Source organism: Hippichthys cyanospilos, chromosome 21 (assembly GCF_059441005.1).
Source record: "Hippichthys cyanospilos isolate Australia breed blue-spotted pipefish chromosome 21, RoL_Hcya_1.0, whole genome shotgun sequence".
NCBI lineage: Eukaryota > Metazoa > Chordata > Actinopteri > Syngnathiformes > Syngnathidae > Hippichthys > Hippichthys cyanospilos.
In genome coordinates this window covers 3,320,717-3,345,084 of record NC_142389.1, presented here as the reverse complement: position 1 = coordinate 3,345,084, position 24,368 = coordinate 3,320,717, and the positions used below count along the sequence as shown (strand labels likewise).

At 42.7% G+C, this 24,368-nt stretch overlaps 1 protein-coding gene across 2 annotated transcripts; it reads right to left on the bottom strand.

Moving 5' to 3' along the window:
• Positions 1-9: 9 nt before the first annotated feature.
• ash1l (ASH1 like histone lysine methyltransferase) lies at positions 10-20,150 on the bottom strand. 2 transcript variants are annotated; one of them, XM_088404915.1, is made up of 25 exons: positions 19,492-20,150; positions 14,601-18,942; positions 11,336-11,981; positions 10,791-10,964; positions 10,614-10,708; positions 9,982-10,055; positions 9,848-9,893; positions 9,583-9,691; positions 9,252-9,458; positions 8,999-9,145; positions 7,676-7,784; positions 7,260-7,409; positions 6,979-7,046; positions 6,705-6,871; positions 6,456-6,608; positions 6,213-6,267; positions 5,950-6,082; positions 5,295-5,561; positions 5,075-5,161; positions 4,875-4,965; positions 4,594-4,732; positions 4,145-4,317; positions 3,905-4,071; positions 2,859-3,303; positions 10-2,577 (listed from the first exon to the last, which is right to left on the bottom strand). In XM_088404915.1, exons 1-25 carry the CDS (start codon positions 20,077-20,079, stop codon positions 2,528-2,530), a joined length of 8,682 nt encoding a protein of 2,893 aa, XP_088261041.1. In that variant the 5' UTR covers positions 20,080-20,150; the 3' UTR covers positions 10-2,527. The 2 variants fall into 2 exon arrangements, with proteins under 2 accessions (XP_088261041.1, XP_088261040.1); XM_088404914.1 differs by having other exon boundaries at positions 10-2,259; positions 19,492-20,147.
• Positions 20,151-24,368: the final 4,218 nt, after the last annotated feature.

Sequence of the window (24,368 nt, the reverse complement as noted above, 5' to 3'; positions counted from 1 at the left end):
TACAGAGTATTCACAATAATGTAGTGCTTTTTTATTAAAAAAAAAACAAAAACAAAATAAACAAATATAAAACAAAAAGTAAAAACCAACAGCATATTTTTCATGACTTAAGAATCATAATTACAAACTTTTAACGAGTGGGAGAGGTTTTTGACAAACTGTACACGTCACAAAATGTCAGCCAATCAGCCATTTACAATGCTTGCATCTTATATTGTGATTGTCTAAAAACAACTAAAGAAATCACAGAAAACACACAAATACAAGTACAAGCATCATACAATGACCGCTATCACAAAACGGAACCGTTTCCTATTTGGAAAGAAAAAACAAAGTCTAAAATAGCAGGAACATGATAATGGTTTTACACGATCATTTTTTTGTTTTTAATCACTGCTCAAAAATATTATAACATTTTTATGTTGGCTAGCTTTTTTAGTGTTCAACACTTTGCAACAAAAAAAACACAAATAAGGTGTACACCCCTCATTTATAAAAGCAATATTATTAACAATATTCAGTGGCAAGGGTGTTGCTATGTCACTGCTGCGCCCCAATGCCTTCTTATGCTCGATTTGACATTCTTCTCGCCCATGCACAAAATTTACATGAACTTGATTCCGAGGCAACAAAAAGTAACGTATGCTTCTGTTGTCAGGGAGGTTATGGTAAGATAAAGGACAATAAAAAAAAAAAAAGTTTTTTTGAAGTTTAAGTGTCTTTAGAACAGCAATACAAAGAAATTAAAATATTAGCATTATCATAATAACCGCGATACATTTAGGGCTGAGTCCTGTACATTACAATAAACAAAACAAATTTTCAAGATATTGCTTTAGGAGAAACCTTAATGTAAAGCATGTATATTTACATAATTTGGCACTGTACAGCAAAACCGTTAGCATTCTCCATCCTCAGTATCATTTTAATGGATTCTTTGTCAGTTTACAACATTGGGACACCTTAGCTTGTCCCTTTTTCGCAGATAGGCATTTGAGGGGGGAAATATCATCAAATATCACTAATTCTTTTCAAACATTCTCCATGGCAACAAGGAACAAAAAGACGAAAGTTCATTCCTCTCCCAATGTACAGTATACACTTGTCTCACAGAATATAAGAAAATATGACCATCACGATACATTTCATGTTAAGCATTGTTTTCCATAGTTTTCTTAAAACTGTTAATTGCCATTAAGCCCTTGTTTTTTTTCTAGTTTTTTTTTTCTTAAAAAAAAAAAGAGGAAATTGTGAGGAAATTGTGTTGACTATAGGTACACAAAAGTATGTGCGAGCACACACTCAAAAACAGGCAGTCAGAGAGAACAGCTGAGTAAGGCGTTACAGTTCCAGCCAGTGTCCCTCCCACCTGATTTAGGTAAGCTGGTGAATCCATCATGTGAAAAGCTGACTGTCAGGAAGGGGGGAAAACTGAAAAATCAAAACCTCAACAATACACTGTGACCAAAAAAAAAAAAAGCGCTCACGCAGTCTTCTCTCCCTCCCTTTAAAAACAAGCAGGCCTAGTCTGTGTCTACTGTACATGAGTAGGCTGACTACAGTATAACAGTTAAAAGATAATAGACTCGCTTTTTTTTCCCCCACACTGCATCATCAAGTACTCTTTTAGTGTGTTTTCAATACGGATACATTACACAGAGAAGGAACTATATCCATGGTACCAAAAGTGCAATCTACCCACCCTTTTTTTTTCTTCTTACGAGCAGCATCTTGCACCTCTACTAGTTAACTACCACTCCAAAAATTCTAGCACATACCCGCCCTCATTTGAAGCACTGACGACGGACGCAGCGTGGTCCCACAAGGGAGAGCGGTGGTCCAGCATTCTCATCTGCACTGAGTGAGGAACAGTCTTCTTTTAGTCAGTGTGCTACTCAGTACCCAAGCGTGTCATCTCAGTTGACGTGTGGCCTTTTCGTCCATCTTAAAACCACTCCTTGAAAAGATACTGACATCAAGTCGGTGCTTCCAAACCCCCTCCACCATCTCGAGAGTTGAGATGCTAAAGTCCCGGAAGAGGTAACGTAGAAGATCCATTACGGTCTGGAAGGGTTTTGGATAGCTAACTAGACTGGTTTTCTTTCTGATCGTCTCCCGTGGTTTTAGAAGGTGAAAGGCAAGTCGGTTTTCCCGGCATGCTGAAACGTTACTTTCTGCCAACAAAATCACCGAATCCAAGTGTCCGTCGCCGTAGGCGCCGCCCTGCACCCTCGTCCAGGAGATAAGTGACATCTACGGCTGTTGGAAGAACACAAAAAGGGGACGCTTAGGAACGTTGAAAGAAATAGCTGAAAGGTGAGGTCAAATTGCTCTAGAACGTTAGTCCGCAAAGTGCTCACTGCCGCACGTTTGCCGAGGGGAATGTTCCGGAAAATATTATGACTTTTGGAGACGGGTGGGATTCGGGTATCATTTTGGGAAGGGTGGTTAGTCTTTGCAAAATGAAGGCTCCCTGCTAAACTGTGTTGTTCCTTATAACTGAATGCAAATTAAACACGTTAGCTCCTCAATCCGATTTGGGCCATGCTTTGTCAGCAAAGTCTTCTTCAGTGGTTCCTGCAGACAAATCACATTGAACAAAGTGTTGTGTTTTGGGAATCAATGCAAAAGTTTCATTAATGTAGGTATTAAAAAAGCACACACACAAACAAATGATTACATTGCTTTCTGATGTTATCAATTATTAAAAATCACAATGGAAAGCACGTGGTTGTGTGTCACTCTAAACATAATTCTGTTTGTTGAAAATGAAAATGTTTAGTAGTTTCCGGAGATCAGACCCATAATCCAATTTCTGCTACTTAGGGTTAGTTAATACCATGCTTCTGGTCCCTCACCATTCTTGCTGGGTGTTCTATGCAGCAGATCCAAAAGAATCTTGTTGAGCCGCTCTCTTTGGGCCTCCCTCCTGCCCACTGCGGCGTGGTGAAGCGGCGAGCAGGCCGACGAGGACGGCTGCTCAAGCAACTCGCCGATCCTCTCCGTGGATCCCTCCTCCTGCTCCTTTTGCTCCTCTGCCTCAGGCGCTTCCGCTTCACACCCCGCTTCCTCTACATCATCTGTCGTTTCTACTCTTGGAGGCTTGCCTGGTAAAAGTTCAGGACCGCCTATAGTCGCATCCAGGTCCTCCTCCGATCTCCTGTCTTCAACCTCAGGTGGGAAGTCGTCGGCTCGTTCGCACGATGAGCCGTCGTCCTCGCAGCCTTCGGATCCTTTAGAACGCTCACTTTTCCATGCTGAGCGGCCCCCGTTCCTCTTGTAGTTGTCAGGTACGTAGTGAGGCTACAAACATACAAACACTTTACATGAGATTTGACGTTGTTTTTCCCGTCCTTAGAAAAACTTCGGTTGTGTGTAAAAGCCATTCATCCGAACATCATTTTGTATACTGCACTGCATGGTTTAGACATTTGTAATTAACATTTAATGCATTGATGGAATTTGTTTTTTTTTGCTTCCATGCATGTGACCTTTATGCTTCGGGAGGGTTCTCACCACCTCCCTTTGACATGCAGCCCTCACATTTCTTGTGCAAAATGATCCATTGCACCACTTATTTCTATGCATGTACTTTTAGGAATTGCATCTTAATAGGTATCTCTTAGCAAAAAACTGTGACTAGACGGTATTGACCATTGTCGGGACTATTGATACCTTGAAACGACGCCTGAGACAATACCTTGTATTGGTACGCGGCCAATTAGTAAATAGTACTACATCAATAATGCAAACATAATCGTACTTGTCCTCATTAGGGCTACGGTTACAAACAAAACTGTGAAGGAACCAATGCTAACCTCACAAGCCTGCCAACAAATTTTGCTCCTGATTTTTTTTCTATATATAGTTTATCTGTATCAGCATTGAAGGCCATCCTTCTTACCGAGAAGTCTCTCTTAGGTGTCAGCCGCTTGGGGAAATGGTTGAAGGCGTATGGCTTGGTACACACTGGATAGCGGTTACGATGGATCTTGTAGAAAAGATGAGCTGACTTGTCCAAGCGGTAGTCGCAGATGTACACATCTGGCTCTTTTACCCCTTTCGGTCGTCCTTTTGGAAGACAATCAAGTGTATCAGTCAAGACATGTTCACTACTTTCAGAAACAACAAAGCATTTTCTCACCTTTGCAGTAGGTGTAGAGATCGAGAACACAGCAGGGTCCCACCACTGCTTCAAGAGGGATGATCTCATAGAGTGGCATGCGAAATAACTCGTTCTGGTAGAACCGGCGTGATGGTGAATGGTGCGTCTCGTGAGGACGGAAGTAGTGGTGGCCAAAAGCAAACCGCTCACCCCTTCAAGGTTGCGAGAGAGTCACAATGTTACACAAATGCGACATGAATGGTTAAGAACTTTCATAATAATAACGATGACCCTCATGGTAGACAAATTACACATTTCCGTGTCCTCTAACTGAAGCACTCGGCTGCATACCTTCCCACACTTAATTCAATCAGCCGAAAATAATGCTGTAACAACCTCAGCTAACACAAGCAGCTGTTAGTAGCAACAGACCCAAATTCTGCATTTCCCCCACTGCAAGCATAAGGAAGGTGATTTAACGGATTTACTTTTCATTCTTCCAGAGTTTCTCGATCCGAAAGATGTCAAGTTTGTCTCGGTTGATGTGAGTCAGGAGGCGGTAAGACTGTCTGATGGGCTGGCCCTCAGATGTGCGTCTGCTGTCTCTCATCAGGTACACACAGTCTCCTGTAAACACATGTTCAACAACGTTGCAGTAAACTGTATAATTTCCGAAAAAGTATTACGTCTGTAAAGTATTTCAGAGCATTAAGGAAAGCAGCTTCTGACCACAGATACTTCCTGACTATAAGGTTGCTGTTATCAATACCTTGGTGTAGAAGCAGCTCATCTCTTAGGAGGCAGATGTAGTAGACAGAGCCAGTCTGGGCGTAGCTAGGTTGAGGTATCATGGGAACTTCCTTTTAACATAAAACAACAAATACAACATACGTTTTAAAGTCCAAGTCAAGAAATGTGACGCAGACTCTGGATGATGCTTTGAAATCCATTCAAACGAAGCAGACATACCGTGTCTATTGGCCTCGGCTCACACTGCTCACACAGGTAGTGTTCCACTTCAGCCTCCAGTCGCATGCAGTCAAAGTGCTGCCACACCTTGAACAAAAACAAATGTGTTCCCATGACACGAAGGAGAAACACGGTGGAACATCGGTTCACAAAAAAGGCGCGGTAACAAAGAAAATCAACTTAAGTAATAAGGATTTTTCTTGTATTCCCAGCTCCTTACCATGCACTTCTCACACTGGATCATCAAGCCTTCATCCTTGTACATCCCACAGATGCAACGGATAACATCATCATCCTTGTCATGGGATCCGGCCGCTCCATGAAGGTGGCCCCGGTCACGCTCCAGGGAGTCAGAGCTGTCAGCCTCGCTAGCGGTCTCGCCCATTATCTCATCGATCTGCACGGCAGCCTCGTTTCGCGCACTGTAGTAAGCTTTCCGCAGCCGGCACACATCCCTGCCGATTGATGACTTCCTACCGTAATATTTCTGTAAACAAGGCATTCATGGGGAAAATATGTTGTGATAAGCCACAAAATCTCACAATTCTAGTACAGCGTAACAAGTAAAGCAACAGGCACCCAAAACCTTTAGTGAAGCAAACAGAATTGCACAAAACATCTATGTATCCGTTTTTTTTCTCTAATTTATTGTTGCCTAGTTGGAAATGTCTTCTCTAAGCTCTACCTGCAGTTGTAGAGTTCTGACAGTCCCCAAACTAGTTTGAGGTTACGGAAAGGTCATACCTAACAGCAACATATTTCCTTCTAATGTTCATCCACAACTTTATAGCACGAGGCCACTGTCACGTACTCTGTTCATATTTTTCATTGCTAAGGATACATTCATTGGGGCACATAATGGGACACCTGCTTACCTCAGCATTGCGGAACACTTTGAGCATGTCAGTGTCGAATGCTTCAACGGTCTTGTAATGGCCCGTGAGGATTTGTTTCTCAATAGTGCTCAAATCCAGAGGGTCCGCCACCTTCTCATAATAATGGCTGTTTCTAATCATGCAATAACAGACCAAAAATAAGAAATTAGCACGTCTTTTCAAAGTTGTTGACAAAAATAAAAATTCACACTGTAATGGATTTATTTCTTTTATTTTTAACAAATGGGTTCACATTTTCTTACCTTTTCCGTGACGGGAGGTTCAACAGCGGAGCAGCAAGTGTCTGGCTGGACGAATCTGAGGTAGTAGAAGCAGATAAGAAATCTTTATAAAATGCTGAATTTGTGACGGACAAATTCTGATGCAAACTGTTGTCTACATGCTCAAAAAGCTTTGTGGAACCTTTCTTTGCTTCACAATACATACGCAAGTTAGGCTATTAACAACAAAAAAAGATATTAAAAAAAAGTCAAATTGTTACCAACCTTTGTAGCTGGTAATCATGTCACAAATCTCCTTGAAAATATGTGCAAGGCGAGCTGTGCGTGTAACTTCTGTATTTTCTTCAGCAGCAGCAAGCCTCCGCGTACGCACTGAGCGCGACGTCTGCAGGGCTGAAAACTGTGTGAGGAAAACATCTAAAGGGGAGAAAAAGGCTCACGTATTAGCTTTACATTCTACCTAATACGACTGTACAAAACATTGTCAAAGTATTTAAAATTAAACACACTCGCCTGACTTGATGTTGCCATCATCACGGATGACTCCTCCCCAGCGGGTATACATGGAGAGGTTAGCGGGGTCTCTCTCTCGTTCACCTTCTCGTTTGAGCAACTCCTGTTTCTCCCTCATTTTTTCCCAGTTCCTCAGGAGGAACACTCGATGCTTGAGCACAAAATTCCTAATGGTTGAGGAGAGGGCAGAAGACAGAAACCTGTAGTGAGATCCACTGCAAGTTGCCCTCACTTGATCGGCGGTAGTTTTACAAGGACAAAGTGTGTGTTGTACCTTTCTCTGTTTGACATGGGTTTCATGAGGTGAGGGTAAAACTTGTTGCTGTCACTTGATTCTTCCTCCTGAAAATAAAGACAATTGTCATTTCTCAATGATCATGTCATTGTTGTTCCTCTGATCATTTCCATAAATGACTGTGTATATAAAAAATTAACAAGCTAATTAATTTTGCCTGACTTTTTCATCAAAAAAAAAAAAAAATCAGGCAACTAAGAAATTTTACTGAATGTATATTTTCTGAAATCAGATAACAGATAATACAAACGATCACTCACTCGTTTTTTGAGCTGGTGTTTGGATTTCCGTTTCTCCTTGAGTCGACCCAGTCGACGGCTACCAGCTGCCTTGCCAGGCAATCCATTGATACGCTGGCTTTTCCCGCCAATGATACCTCGGCAACTCTCTGAGCCACACTTACACACTTGCTGTGAGAAGGAAAAAAAAACAATAGAAATATGAAATAAACTGCACAGATATGAGGCATGTCAAAGATTTTTGTCATATCCATAGTAATACAACACAGTGAAATTCTTATTTTGTTCACTTCCCCGAGCAGACTACATTCCATAATTGAGCAAAAAATAAGGTGGGCAATAAAAAAACGTTTTGTTTTATCTGTGTCAGTGTCACATTAAACAATTGAACATGAACATGTGTTTATTAGAGTTTCTTATGGTGAGTTATCAGTCACCTGCTCCTCCGTGTTAAAGGAATGGAAGTTGTAGTCATAGGTGAGTTCAGTGCCGCTGCTGATGTCCTTGAGAGCAAAGAGACCAATTCTGTACACCCCATTGACTGACCTGCAAGTCATAAGGACTGAGTGAGCGCGCCCTCCTCATAAATAGCCACATAATTACACACTGTAACATACCATAAAGCTCAAGGACATTTTAGAAATTAGCTACAGCAAATATGGTATGAAGTTAAACCAAGCGGTCCATGACCATTTACTGAACCATCTGAAAAAATATTCAATTGAGAGATATGTTGACACTGGGTTTAGTGGAAAGCTCCATTTTGTTGACGCAAAGGCTTCTTTTTGAGTTTCAAACGTGTCTACATTGAATGACAATTCAAACTGGGCAATAGTGTAGGAAAAGAGAACTCTCTGGACAACACAGTAGTAACTTAGGCACAGCTGCGAGCAAACTCCCCTCTATGATAATATTGATGGTTCTTGAGAACTTAAAAGTCCTGCGTCATCCAGATTTTTAGTCAAGTGACACTTTATTACACACACATGCACACCACATGCAACCACTCGCTCCCCAGACACTAAGATAGTCCAAGTGGGAGGAGGAGATTCAAACTTCAGTCAACTTTTCAATGTTGTAAAATGCACACTACTTAACAAAAAAATCTCTACTTGAATGTATTAAAGATATAAACATTATTTTTTGAGTTGATCAGGGAAAAATCACTTCAATATATGTATATGTCTTGACTTAAGGCTTGCTTGAAAATGGTGTTCCCTGTTTTCAAGGTTAATGGGGATTGGAATGTCCACAATAAGTGAAGTCGGAAAAGTAGGATTTGCCCCCAATGGACATTGTGAATATATAAGTGTTTTGCATCTTTAGCACTACTGCATAGCTGAATACTGTATTCTTTTTCCTATTCATCTACATTCTTGCAAATTTAGTCGACTGTTGGTCCCCTGCAGTTAAACGGTTCCCATGATGACAATTGAAGTTTATTACTTCAGCACTCATTTTCTCATTTGCAACTTTACATTTAAGCCAGCTTTAATGGTTATCAAGGCTTCTTTGTCCTCTCGTACTCTCCCTTGCTCAGTGTCTAGTTACTCCTAAACCTCCTTAAGCGATAATGATACTTGTGGCAAGTGAAGACTGGCCCAGCACAGTGACAGAAAAGGCTTAAGCTTCAGTAACTGGCCAGTAATACCTATTAAAAATAAATAAATGATAGTTGATGATAAAATGATAGTTAAAACTTTACATCGTAACAGCAGCCATTTTCTCTGTAAATTATTTCATTCCTCAACGACACTTACCATTTCTGCATCTCACAGTTGGGCTCACAGCTGTGGTTGATAAAGCGTGCCTCATTGCCCATTCTGTAGCTGTCAATTACCATGCCACTATCTAGGTTCAGACAGTAGTGGCCACTGTGAGCAAAGTACTGCTGCATCATTCGACTCCTGCAACATAATGATGTAGAAGCAAAAGAGATCAACATGTAGGAGTTCTTTTACACTTGACCACCAGCAAAAATGTATTTGCCAGAAGACGGCCATGGCAGTTCACCTGAACTCGTGTTCGCTGACCACTTCTCCCAGGTACTCAATAATGAACTGCCCTGAGCGGAGACTCTCCTTGGTGCGGATGCCCCAGCCCTTGCCCTCCGCGCGGAATCGCTCCAGACACTGAACCCATTCATGCCTCTGGATATGCTGGTTGTCACAATACTCGTGGCATGGACAAGTGCTAGGAGAGCACTCCGCAAAGCTCATCCTGAGAAATGAGCCGTTGTGCAAACACAGGTCAATGCCTAATTGTTTTACTAAATGCAGCATTATCATGATAGATCCTTGACATGAAAAATGACTTTGGCATCATTGTCAAAATTTCACTTTACCTGTTGAGGCAATCATCCAGGCAACCTTTTTCGGTGCGATTCTCAGGAATTTTACAGTTGCATGTAGTTGTTTCATACCCAGAGAAAGGCTTTACATCAACATACACATCTGTAACATAAGAAAGATTGCTTTTTACATTGGCAGGTAAAGACGTTATATAAGGCCAGTCAACATCGGAGACAGTATCAATTGAATCAATACAACAGTAAATGTTAAAATGAAATTCTAGTCAGAACAGTAGAACAAGCAATGTTGGACACCTACTTGATCTGATCTTTTTGTAAAGAGGGACATCAGGCCTTTTGTACAGCTGAAACAAAAAACACACGATAGAGCAAATGAAACGCTACAAGTCAAACTGAAATGAAATACTTAGTGTGATGCTCATGATTAATCACCTGATCGTGTTTCCACAGCCATAGTATGTCGTAAGGCAATTGGAAATCAATGCGCTTCTGTCTCAGGTATTTTCCTGAAATATCACATAAGTAAAATACGGCTTTAAGAAATATTAAAAGGTAGTTTGTCATTTGTTGTCTTAAGGGCTTACAAATGTACAAGAGAGCAGGTAATGGAAACCATACATTCACCAAAATGGAAACCATACATTCACCAAACAAGGCAGCAATGTGTGATTTAATTACAAAAACTGCGATGTTGAACACTAACATGCGCTTTATATTCACAGTCAACCAACTAACCTCGTGTGTTGACAAGAACTATACATCACTCAAGTTCGAGTTAGCTTTGTTAGCTGGCTTAGTTAAAAGTAAAGGGGTTCACCAATATGAGCTCCACTTCAAAAACAAACATGCATTTCTTATCAATGCAATAAATATTTTTGCCTGTGCTATCATGTGTGATCTATGCCGTTCATAGGAAAGTTGATATACAACTTCCTTGCTTATTACAGCAGAAAAAGGGACAATGGCTCCAGAAAAAGACATACAAAAGTGACGTTGCTAAAATTGGATACACTTATCAAGCCTATTACATGACATGAGAAAATATAAATAGCATAGTGACTCACCAACATGAATTGGAGCTGGAAACAATCCATAATCATGTTCTCCAGGTATATACTCAAGCTTCTCTTTCTTGAGTTGCAGAAGCTGACTGCGGGGGCTACAAGCAATAGCATAAAAATTGTCTCTGTTTATGATGTTCAATTAAAAGATTTTCACGAGCAACAGACAAAATATCTTACTCCTCAGTCTTGAAGACATCAGAGTAAAGGCCAGCCTTCTGGAACTTTTTCTTTGGAGGTCTGGCTGGTCTCTTTTCCCGTGGGCTGGTTATGGGAATGGCTGATGTTTGCTCCCTTAGGACAGTGTCTTGGCGTTGTGGAGACTGGTGGCCATCGGGCGTACTTTCCACCGAGCTAAAAAAGAACCATAATTTGGTTGATTATGAAAAAAAAATTACACGTTCCAACATACAGAAGCAATACATTCCATGACACTTGGATTTTCACCATAAGTGGATATAAAAACTATTAACTGCTCTTCAAATTTCAGTTTTTTTTCTGTGATCCAAAAATGAGACTAATATTTGTCATTTCAAAACTTTTTCCACCTTTAATGTGACTGATAACCTGTGCAACTGAAGAGAAAATACATGAACGTAATCGTCAAGATCAGCAATTTCGTTGTTCTGAAATGATTTATTGGTCTTTTTTTTTTTTTTTTTAAAGCCCCACATTTGACCATGGGTGTAGAGACCTTTCATATTCTGTGTTTATAATATACTCACCCAGGAAATAGACTGATCTCATCCTGAGCAAGCCAGCACCTTCCAGATCCTGGTCTGGACCTTGCCACCAGGTTGCCCACATTTTCTCTCTCCGGCAATTCCTCTACAGTGTCCTCTACCTCCCCTTCCTCTTCGTCCTCCCCTTCCTCTCTCTCCCAGTGTTTCCTTTTCTGTCCTCTACTACGCTGGTCTTTCACAACCGCCTCAATGGTATCTTTGACTGTATCACCATCCCAAATTCTGCCTCCTGTTGCCCGGTCTCCCATTCTGTGCCTGGTTTGATTTAATTCAACAGCAGGGGGTGGGGAGGGCGACGGTGAAGGTAATGGGTGCTTGCGAGGACGCCCAGGGCCCCTCTTTTTCACCATATTGTTTCCTGTACGGGCTTGCCTCTGCAGCTTCTTAGCACGCAAGATTTTGTTGACATGGTGAAGGCTGTGCTTGGATTGCTGTGATCGATGGGACTGATGGGGCAGGGAGACATCAAGGAAACAGTCCTGGGAGGGCGACAGGCAGGAAGAAGATGCTGAGCCATGGGAGTAAAACATGGGAGACTGGTGATGGAGCTGTTTTCGGTGGTGCAGGGATATTTCAGGCCCATTTGAAGTTGAGAGGAGGCCACCTCTTGTCTGGATACTTGCAGGCCCTTGTTAAGAAACATACAAAAATAAATGGTCTGAATATACTGTACATGTAATGTAATGTACATGTAATGTGTTTGCTGTGATTCTGTGTTTCTCATGCGAAGCTTTTAAAGAGTGTATTTATTCAAAACCCATAGTGGGTTCAACTACAGTTTTTTTTAACGCTCTGACGCCTGACCTTGATTTTTTTTTTTTTAGCTTCTTTCAATTAATGTGTTATTCAGGCTTGTCTTGGATCCCATTCTTGCCTGGGACACCTGACCTAAATTGAGGTACATTTCTATCTACCATATTCCTGGGGGGTCTAATGAAGAAACGAATATGGGCGCAATTTTTTGAGACCTTGGAACGCCATTTATTACTATAACTAGTCTTGTTTTTTTCATTAAAAAAAACAAACAAAAAACAAAAACAATCAGACACCACTTGTGTTAAATGGACAATGTACACATTATTTGCCTTGTTAGTTCCCACCCTTTGAGCCCTCATTTACCAAGAGTCCATTCCCTGACCACCAAATGACCCCAAATCCTGATTCTAATCCAGGATTACCCTGTCTTGGTTTGAAGTTAGAACAGGGTCATTTTCACTTCGAGGCCCCTTATTTCCACATCTCAATTGCAATTGCATTCAAGGACACGTAAACACATACAAGGCATACATACAACTCCCAAATAAAAATAAAGTTCTTTACTTTTTACTGCCAGTATGATCAAGTTAACCCATTACTGAGGCCCTGTTTTTATCACTACAACAATAGCTAAACTCTGGTGATGATAGGTATGCAAAACAAATGGACGAGGTCTCATATTATGGTCCTTCAACATAAATGTAAGATAAAAATAGCTTGTAAAGAAAATACTCCACCCCTTCAGTCAGATGGGTCTTGGCAGAAATGCTACATCAACAGCGGTCATCCACATTTTCGGTGCAGTCATTATGCGCAGCATTTTCGCCAAGCCCATAACCACTACTAAGCACTACCAAATGTCAGAGAGTGTGTGCAAAGATTATGTTACAGTCTTTCAAAAACACGTCTCTCCAGGAACAACGTTTTGAGGCCAGAAATGCTTCTGGGGCCGCCGCACATACGGCAACGAGGCTGAAGGGGGCCATTGTGAAAAAAATTACAGTTGGGGACTCTAAGCCACACACCAAGCAAGAGCTCAGGCATCTATCAAATAGTGGCAATGGAAAGACTGCAATTTTATTAGCTTTTGAGGCGGGCTACACATAGGCACAATATACTGAACTGTCTATCTTTCATTGAACCACAAAACCATGGTGCGATTGTCAAGGGAGATGTGTATGGTCACAAAGAAAAGGAAGTGGGCAAGAATTAGAAGAGTGTGGCTGTTTTAAGAGGCTGTTGGCAATGGTCGATTGCCCTTCACTTAAGCGTTTCGCTAGCAGAGAGTGTCTGCTTTTCTGCCTTGCCACTGGTACATATTTTTGACATTGAATTTTGTTATAAAGTTTCTTTTCACTGAGCGAGTTTACCACTGATAATCTCATTAGACTGAAAACATAGATTTTGTAAGTTTTCCTACCGCGATTTGTGTTACTGCTGTTAAAGCAAAATCTTTCATTCAACGGCTTTTACGATCATTGAAGTTATTCATTTAAGTGACTGAAAAAAGATGTTAAGACAAAACACCGATCTTTATTTTGTCCGTATTCAGGTCTTGAAAACCGAATTCAGATTTTATAAGTAAGCTGTTGCTGATTGTTTGAATCAGATGTCTTGCAGCCAGGAGACAAACAAAACATGCAGGAGACCTGCCGTGGAGTACCAGGATTGAAGACCTCTGGTGTAAATACACCAAGCAGATATGATTTGACCTTGTTTTGCAGTCAAACAAGGTCTAAAACAAATCCCCATGTATCATTGCTATTTAAACCAATTGCAATGCAAGATATACTCCAAGTGTGATAACCTATAAAGCTCACCAGCTGCAATATTCTCATGCTGGCATCAAAGCTATTTTGGGCTAATTAACATTTAACAATGTCAAATAGAATTTGGGTCACAGAATTCGCTGGTGCGATTACATCAAAATTAGGAATGTAAAGCATCTTCACTTTTACACTAGACATCAAGGACTTGTATAGGTTGATGGTCACCCAAGAGTTTGCCAGCATTATAGATAATATTCAAAAAAGAAATATTTCCAGACATCATTGGTGTTTACATATGTAAACATGCAACCTGCATTTGCCAACAAATATTGTTTGAACACAGCATGTTAAACTAGGACAGGTTTTCTTAAAGTCTCAGTTGAACAAATTTCCAATTTGACACCTCCATTTAACAAGAATATTGCGTGCGTGAGCAGATGTGAGTAAATAAACAACGCTCTTTTCAAAAGACTGATTTTAAAAATGATCACGCTTGCCATATCCTATATTATATGCAGACAATTGTGTTGAACACATTCAGACTCAAAAATTAATTGTTTAAATTGCCAAATTTGCATGTCTGGATGATTATAATCTAAATGGATTAATTTTGTCTTGGAAAACAGCTTTTCAGTTGGTGATTTGTGTTCACATATTAGCTAAGGAAGGTTTAATTCAATAAGTCATTGATTCATTCGTCAAACTATCACAATTTGACTTACCTAAATCTCTTCTCTCGGCTGATATTGAGCGTTCTTTCCTTATTGTCCGGTCCATACGGGTGAAGCCTGTATTCTCTGGCTTTGTCTCATTCTTTCTGTTTCTGCACCCTCTCAAGTTAGTACGAGTGAGGGCAGAGGCAAAGAGATTTGTAAGGTTTGGAGTATCATGTCCTCTTGTCTCCAAATCTTCGGTGGGTGTAAGAGGTCCCTCTTCCTCACTGTCAGAACAGCCAGGTGGTTCTACTGACCGTCCATCTAAGAAGGGCCCCCGACCAGGTAACACATGACGACGAGAAAGCTTAGAGTAGTCAGCGTCAGGGGTGCTCATCCTGAACCAGGACTCCGTTGGGTGCTGGCTTTTGGAGCTGCTCCCCAGAGCTAGCCTGGAGGGTCCGAGACAGGATAAGGAGTTTTCTTTACGCTTGTACCTGTCCGCAGAAGAGGATGACGAAGAAGAAGGTGAATTGGCTATAGAGACGCCTTGCTTGCCAGCACTGTTGCTGGGCGTACTCCGGCCAAAGCGGCATCGCTGCAAAGACTCTGCCATTCTCAAGCCACCAACTCCACTGTCAGGCAGCCCTGGCCCACAACGATTCACAGATGCATCCACTGCTTCTTCTTCTTCTCGGCCCTCGTCAGCACATCGCTCTCTGTGTTTGTGTCTATGTTTGTGTTTGTGGTGCCAGTTGAAAGACAGCTCAGAGGACATGGGTGGGTAAAGAACAGGAGACCGTCCCCCTAGGTACTCCTGCCTGAGCAGCTTGTGTTTTTTTTTGTGGAATTTCGAAGGGTTCAACAGGAGATGCGAGGGGTGGTGATGATGCATGTACGATGTGGGGGGAGGAGGGGGAAAACTTGGTGAATGATGAGAGTGGTGAGACGAGGCAGTGTGGGGAGACTGGTGGTGGGGATGAGGATACAGAGCACTAGCTGGAGGATAGCCCCTATAGTATCCCAAGCCCAGCGGTCCTGAGGAATAAGGAACACTGTAGGATGGATGGTAGAAGCCTCCGCCGGAGAGAGGGAATCCAAGCCCTGGCACAAAAGGAACTTCTGACATGGACTCCCTGAGTTTTGGTGGTCGTCCCCGTTTCTTTTTCATGTCTGGTTTACGAACATAGTGCAATGGATCACAAGAATAAGCAGGGTGGGAATAGAAGCTGCCAAAATTAACCCTGAAAATTGTGGGTAAGAGATCTCTGTGAATGTAATGATGAGGAGGAGGCCCGCTGCTACCACCTATGCCGCTGGCACGGTTGGCCACTCCTGGCATTCTATTTGCCCCTGCTCCTATGCTTACACCACCACCAAGACGGTGTCCAGTGGTACGATGCGCAATGCGAATTTCACTCATCCTTATGACAATCTCATCCAGTTCAGCAAGAAAGTTGGGATCGATCCGCCGAGAGCGGAGCTGCAGGTATTTCTTCTTGCGTTTTCTTTTCTGTCTCTTCAGCTTTTCATAGCCTGGGCACCCATGGCTGCGGCGTTTACACTTATGTTTATGTTTTTCCTTGTGACCCATTATGGAGGTAGAAGGAGCTTCTGGGTGAGTTCTCCGTGGATCAGGCGATAACCTTGCCATATGTGGTGAGGGAGAAGGTGAGGGATGGTCCACAAGTACAGCCGGATGGCGTCGCTTGCCTCTAGAGTTAAGTCCCATTCCTGGACTCATAGATGAACCAATGACGCCAGGCATTAATAATCCACTACTTAGTCCGGCTGACATGCCCATTCCAACCAAAGCCCCAGCTCCTGCAGCTTTCTCACCACGGTCAGAGGTGCTGTTGTTGTCTGTGCCTATACCACTGTCGCTGGGTACCGTCTCCTCACTGTGGGACTCACTTACTGGAGATGGAGTGGCTTCTTTCAGCTCACTGAGTGGGGCGGGAGAGGTGGGATGGAGTGGCCGAGGAGGGGAAAGTTTGTGATAGTGGTAGTGCTGCCTATAGTGAGGGTGGTGGTACCCACGGAACGACGACTTTTTCTGAGAGGTTGATGTGGCCATAGTTAAAGAAGAGCCAAGGACTGGACTGCGAAGATTTGGAGCTGAAAATGTCGGGGGAGGGAACGCAAATGTGTTATGACTATGGTTTGAATAGTGAGGGTGACCAGAAAAGTGCACTGAGCCTGGCTCAACGAAGCTGGCATCACTGATGGGACTATGCCCCCCACTAGAGTGCGAAAGAGAGGGTGAAGGAAACACTTCTGCGGAAGAATGCTGGTGCTGTTGCTGAGAGTGGTGGTGATGCGGAGAAGTAGTGCTGGGGGACAAGAAAGGTTCTGGTGGTGCTGTTGAAGCAGTGACTATTGTTTTTGGTTTACGCCCTCTCCGCTTTCCCATATATATTGTGCCTTTTTTGCTAACATTAATTTGTGGTCCAAGTTTACCCCCAAGAGAAGCAGCAAGGGAGGACAAAGAATGAGTTGCAGGTTCCCCAGGTCCAACCACAGAACTTGGAGGAACTTTGGGGGGGTCTTCTTTTCTTGGTCCTAAAAGAATTTGACTGAGAATACGCTTACGTTTCACACTTTTCATCTTATTGATCTTGCCAATGATTGTTTTCATAATGAGCTGACCATTTCCTTTGCTGTGATATCGTTTTTCGCCAACGTCTCCTGCCTCAGGAGCCAAGGTGGGAGGCTGACTATCTTCAGGTAAGTGAGGTGGGAGACGCTTGGGGCGTCCACGTTTTCGAGGTGTAGGTTTAGGAGGGTTTAAGTCAACCTCTGGATGAAGCACTGGAGGGTCTTGCTCTTCTTTGGATTTCAAAAAAGTCGAATAAACCTTAGATGTAACCAATTTGCTATGGGTGCGCCCGCGGGATGGGACATCAAGCCTTGGCATCTTGGACTTTGGCCTTCCCCTCTTTTTTGTCTGGGTTGATGAGCTGAAGAGACGTGACACCGAACTTTGTGGCAAAGTATTTGGTTTCATTTTATCTGGATTGGGAGGTCTCCCCACAGGTCTCTTAACCGGATTTGCCGTTTCCAAAATGGAAGATAAAGGCAAGGCCATTTTGCTCTGGTCAAAGGGACTGTCGAGGCCAGCTGTTTGATGATGTAAACTGTTCATAGCACGGCCCCAGCGGGGCTTCCTTCCTCTACGTTTTTTAAGAGGTTTACTGTCCTGCTCTGTCGCAGAATCAATGGATGAATCCTGAGAATCATCCCTGAGGGGTGTCTGAGGACTGTCGTCACCGTCTGGCTCAGGGGAAGAAGATGGCCTCGGCCTTACAGGTTCTACAGGACTGCTGATCCGACCAACACGACTACTATCGCTATTGGGACTGAGCTTAGATGGACTTGAGCTTTTGTCACTCTCAACTCGCAATGATTGACAGCTAGCTCCCTTGTCTTTTCCTTCGGGTTTTGCTGTTCCTGTTGGAGGACCGCAATTGTTCAAATCTCTGGGGCCACTTTGTCTCGGACTTGCAGTGCCTTCCTCCGCAGAAACCTGGGTGTCTCCTATATGCTCTGCTTGTGAGGCAGCAGGTGAGCCCATGTGGCTCAAAGTTCTCTGCTCAGCTAAGCTGGTAGGAGAGGATGAAACAGGACAAGATGACAATCCTGGGCTGTGGGATGAGTAGTGAACCGGACGAGACTGAAGTTTAGGAACGCTACCGTTAATGTTTTCATTGTTACTGTCCTTTGAAAGGGACGGCAGTCTGTTATTGCCATATGTGAGTGCTGGACTGCTGCTGCGACTACTGCTGTTAGTGCTATTCATGGTAATACTGCTGCTACTAGGTTTTATAGACCCATCTGTGTCTTCTTTCCTTGTTGGTGTTGAGGTGGGTGAGTTTTCCACAGCAATGTCTTTATTCCTAGACCCGTAGGGCCGACCAGGTGGCCGCGACACTGGTAGTGGGGGAGAAAGGTGAACCATTCGTGAATAGGTATTTCTATTGGCCATAGCCCTGTCTCGCTGCTTAGCAGTAGGTGTCATAAAACCTGAGCTTGAGTGGGAAAGAGCAGGGTCAGTCTTAGCAGGTTTAACAGGCTTTGTGGTCTTTGATGGTGGGCAGGTGGCTATGAGTTGAGCAAGTTTTTCAGTGACTGTTGGTGCTCCCCAGCTTTGAACAGCCTTGTCTTTATCTTTCTGGCTTTCATTGCTGTATGTGTATTGTGGCGGTTTAACAACTTCAGAGCTAGGTTCTTTAGAAGCAGGCAATGGTGAAGATGGTGCTGATGTCCGAGGGTTTTGTTGTGTTGGTGTTTTCTTCCCAGAAGAATGAAGTTTGCTGTCCGGAAGAGAACGATGTAGATTCAGGGGCCGTTCAGAAGTGGCAGCAGCTGCTTTTGTGTCTGCGTCAGACAGACATTCCATCTTTGGTGGGCCCTTCAAAAGAATTAACATAAAAATTACTACATTTTGTTTGACAGTTTGATTTTAAATGAAGAAATAGAAATTTGCCACTGTTTTTGTGTAGTATAATAAAATCATTTTCATTGTTTTCTAAAAATGACAGACTAAAAAAAAACCTGTCAAACAACTTCAACTGACAGGCTAAGGGGACATGGAAAAGGTGCATCTAGTCACTAACACTTATTAGGGTCAGATTGGGGACAAAAAGGGTGTGCTGTGGAAAGAGGTCATCCTGTGAGAGAGGTCATTCCGCGGTGGGGGATGGGGGAACAAGAGTTGATGGCAACAAAGGCAAATTAGGTGACGTACCCATTAAATTACTTGCACCAAAGAAAGCCAAACTACTGAATAAACTCAATCGAAACCAGACTTTAAAAATGCATGCAAACTCTACAATTTCACATGTGCAACTTTTCCAAATTTGTAATAAAACTCTGTATACACAAACACTGTATATAAACATAGGACATATAAATGCACAGGCAGTATAGCAATCCAGCAGCCATTCCATATAACACTTACCCGTTTTACTGGCGGACTCCCATTTACTTGAGAAGGAGCCAAAGCAGATGTGCTGGTTGGTGGAAGTCCAGTCGGAGGAGGTGTAGGAACTTTAGAAGATGGGTTTGATGAGGATAATGACACTGGTCTGTTGACACTCGGACTCTGCTCCTTCTCCTTTTCCCTGACACGAGAAGGACTCTGGCTCTGGCTACCTGGCCCATCATTGGTATTCCCTGCTCGATTTCCCCGGGCGCCACCTCCTCCCCGTCCTGTATTCCTTATAGTAGCCCTGAAGGCTGGTCTGCATACATAATTCTCCAAGATCTTAGGAGGTTTTTTCATGCGCTTTGCTTGAAGACCAATCTTTAGCTTGACATTGCCCTCGGATAGGCTGCTCTCCTTGATGGAAAACTGTGACTGGTCCCCACCACCACCTTGAGTACCTGTTCCTGTGCCGTCAGACAGAGTAGAAGCTTCTTTCTCTTTGTCCCTCTTCTTTTCCTCCTCATCTTCTTTCTTTCCAACCCCTCCCTCTTTCTCCTGCTCCCCAGAGGGTAAACCTGAGGGAAGTGGAGATGGTGTTGTCCCGTGAGTCTTCTGATCCATTTTAACTTCAGGGCAGTCCAAGTTCAAACAGTAACAAATGTGCAACCTAAGAAGAATATAGGAAAGGGAGTGGGATAGGGAAGGAGGAGGGAAAGGGGAAGGGGGTAACAATGAGGTAGAAGCTGTCCTTTTTTCAGATGTTTTTTTTTTTTAATCCTTCCCCGTCAGTGTAGGCTTCTTCCTCTGTCCTTCAACTGCCGTTGCAGGAGTAGTGGGAAATTGTTTGGGAAAAAGAGAAAAGACAAAAACACATGTTCATTAATGTTAAAATAATAACGGCCATACAGACAGACAAACATATTTGAGTCGCTTTATGTTAAATTGTCCTTCATATTGCTCAAACTTTTTGAAGTAGGGAGTGGTGCTACCAAAGTTGCACAAAACATTAGCAGACATAGCCATTATGTAAAACAACCTCAGTTCAGCGAAGGTCAAGGGCTCATGTGTTTTGCCATTTGATTGGCATTTTTGTGAATACAAAAAAAAATGAAAGGTCAACATGGCCATAATGCATACCAATTAACATCCTGCATTGTTATTTTGCATGCTAAAAGGCTAGCTTTTATCGGTAATAATGTTATTTGTAGTCAGTAGTCAGCACTGGCTTAATCTAATCTTTTGGGGATAACTGCTTGCTGAACTGCCCAGAAATAACAGCACTGAAAACACCTTATGTTGTATCATTTCTAACAGCGACGTAGGCACCACTTTTCAACTACTGAATATACCATCCCCTCCTAGGAAGTTGTCCACAACTCTTTTAAATCCTCTAAATGATTTAGTGCAGAGCCACGCAAGGCAGGTGCTTTCTCTGGGTGAAGCCATTTGGAGGCAATTGAGAACTATGACCTCAGCACTTTGGGTCCCCAGGGACTGCAGAGGATCTCTATGTTTTCCTCTGCCTTCACGAGCAGTAAATGAAAGTGAATGATAGAGCGTCAACATGACGGCGGTTTCACTGGCCCCTGCAATAAAGGAGAACACTAGACGCATAAGCGAGCCTGCAGCAAAGCCACAAAAGTCATCACAATGCAGAAAGAAAGAAGAACGAAACAATAGCAATCTGCAACATTATTCTCTTGGTTCAAGTTTGTGTTGGATTGTGGTTAGTAGTAGAAAATTTTCAACCACACCATTAAGAGCCGTTTTTGGAGCATGGCCTACAGCTCACCCACACCCACTCAAGAGTTTACATCAATTACTCATTCCATTTAAGGTCATAACTACACACCCAGTATGCTATATACCGAACGCAAATAAGACCTTCATATATTTTTTGTTCTCCATCAATCCGTAAGTTCTTATGACAATTTTTAAGCTTCCTACTTTCACCAACTTGAAAAGCAGCAGTCAGAGCCCACAACTGAAGTACTTGTGGTCTCAATAATCAAAAACACATTTCACACATTACTCAGGCCAGCTTTGTTCCCTACTTCCTGCTCTCACAAACTGACAAATGTTCTACTACTCTATTACTACTAGATTTATGGTGATATTGGCTGCTTTAGCTCCCTCACAGAAGCGATGTGTAATACAAATGCAACACACAATACACAGTAATAGCTACAAATATTTAAAGATGGAACAATTTGTTGCCTTTTTTTTAGTTTGCTGTTTTTACCTGAGATTCTATACCCATTGGCTAACTCGCATAGGTTTGGATTGCTCGCCATAAGACAATTTCACTTTACGATCCCAACTCTGGAACGGATTAATTTCATTTGGCGGGGGTCCACTGTACAAGGCAACGATATTCAATTAAACAAGCTCAAACCATCCAAAAGACACACAAAAACAATGACCAACAGGGGAATACTGAACCGAAAAGCCTGTTGGTATGCAGTCATTGCGCAGCACTCCGAGATTATAGATAAGATAGAAGAAACACAAGGGATGAGGAGGGAAAAAAAACGAGTGCTATAGGAAAAGCCTGGGGAAAAAACTTGCATGAGCATAAACAAATACACATCACAAAATCTCAAGACATACATTTAAATAGGGAGGGAAGGTGTGTGTGTATATGTGTGTGTGTGTGCGTGTGGGGGCCACGCAAACCACGCTAAGTAGCAGCCAGATCCAGGACGCATCTGCAGCAGGTCATATATTTTTTGTTTGTTTTAACGCTCAAAATACTCCATGAAGATGCCTAAAAGGTATGCACGGCTATTTGATAAAATTAGTAAAAAAACAAAAAAAAAAAACAAAAAAAAAAACTTGGAAGCTCACGAGAGATTCGGCAAGGCAGGCCAAACTAGTAAACAGCTTCTCACATTCTCACATCCCCTCCCCTTTCTTTCTACCCAATTCCCGCCCATCTTAGTTTTGCACACATTGTTCATAACTGCGTTTTTCGTTCTGACTACATCAATGTGCAATGTAGCCCACCCCCCACATCATGCCCTCATAAGAGGGCTGAATAGTCTCTTTCCTGATTTTTCCTCCATGTGAATAGTAATAGTCTTCTTAAAAAAACAAGCATCATAGTACTTTTATAGAACTTTGAAAAGCAGCTTTGAATTGGATTGTTGGTGTAGATGCGTTTGCTGTAACCTTTCCCTGAACTCTACCTTTCCCCACAACCCCAGTCTTATCTCTCCTTGGCCTTACCACAATCCAACTTGATCCCTAACCCCGACAGAGTGAAGGGATAGGGGCTTTTCAGAAGGGAAAGCAACATGGATGACAGGTGTCACTTGAGCCAGCACATTTTAAACATCCTCTGAAAGTGGGAGCGACGTGAAGCTCATTCCACCGTGGTGACAGTGCATGCATGTGTGATAAAAACGGCTATACAACACAAACAATAACCTGGCTCTGTCTGCATGATCAACTCCGCAAATATTATTTTTTTAGTCATACTAATACCGGTCTCAACAGGATTTAAGTACTCACCTCTTCTAATTGTCCAGAAATGGTGTTCACATTATTTGGCTCCGTGTCCTTCCTCGTTGGTGGCAACGTGGTGACCACACATTACTCCCAAGTGCTGAATTGGCAAAATATGACACGAAATGTAAGCTGCAGGAAGGAGCTTGCAAAAATATGATCTCAATCAAAAGCATGGATCGTGAGCCACACTGCTAACGGTACTCATGTGTCGCGCCTTTGTTATTATGATTATAATATCTATTTATGTCGGGTGCAAGGGTGCTTATTATTCATCTAGCGAAGGCGCACAAAACAACGCTGATATAAAAATCTCAACAATATATCTGATATCCCCTCCAAATTAATAACAACAGGACCAGTTATAGAGAATGGCGTCGTCGCCGTATTGCTGAATATAGCGAAAAGCAACGCATTGTAAAATAATTGTAATAAACTAAGATCCGCAATATTCCAAAAAAATAAACATCACGTGGATGACCCTCAGCGAGCATCTCGTTATCTCCCAGATTTGACTGCTACTGTTTCAAAAACGACTCCGACTATTTTCATCCTGCCAATGTTCAATTTATAACGTTCGCGGGCTTGCGATGAGTCGCAAATTCCAACAGTTTAAGCGTCCCCCGTCGTAAAATACACACATAAACAGTCGTTCTGAATTAAGTATTTAACAACGGGATAATGACTATGACAGTGCGGGGCAAGTGATGTACAGAATCCGTCAACATTCTCACATGCACTCGTGTTACTACATCTCAGCTACGACGGCTAACGATGCACTAGCGAGCCCGCTAAACCACACGAAAAAAGAACTACGTAGCCGCGAATACAACCGTAGGATGAAAATCTCTTCGAATATATCGTAAAGTGTGTAGAGTAATATTCCCGTGGTGTAAGATAACAAATGCACTACCGTGTAGGTTAAAAAAAAAAACACTGTCAACAAAATGGCGGCTACGTTGAATCAACATAGACCCCCGAAATGGATCTCCCTCTTAATTCCTTCTTCTTTGGAGGTAAAATCCTTTTTCCTTACAGCGAGTGGTAGCCAATATTTCTTGCGAGGCGTCCGAAAAATCCACTCCGACGCTGTGTTAGCTGGGCCTGGATGTGTCAGCACGGGCCTCTCTCGTTGCTCGGGCCTCCATGTCTGCTCAGCCCGTGTCGCTACAGTGTCAGCCCAGCACGGGCATTCTCTGCCGCGGGGAGGGAGCGAAGGAGGGAGGGGACGACGGGCGGGGGCGAGTGGAGAGGAAAGAAGGGAGCAAATGTCACTTGCTCGCTTGCACACAGAACAAAGTCTACGTTTAATAATTCCTCGATTTTTTTTTTTTTTTGTAGTGCAATTCATGGCCTTGTCCACGCCAGTTTTATACACTCGATCCGTGTCAGCTGTCAAATGA

Coding starts and splice junctions, on each gene's coding strand:
- ash1l (XM_088404914.1), bottom strand. CDS start 20,079: ATGGATCAGAAGACTCACGGGACAACACCATCTCCACTTCCCTCAGGT. Junction 7,410..7,675: donor CCTTTAACACGGAGGAGCAG/GTGACTGATAAC, acceptor TCCTTCTCACAG/CAAGTGTGTAAGTGTGGCTC. Junction 6,609..6,704: donor TGATGGCAACATCAAGTCAG/GCGAGTGTGTTT, acceptor TCTCCCCTTTAG/ATGTTTTCCTCACACAGTTT.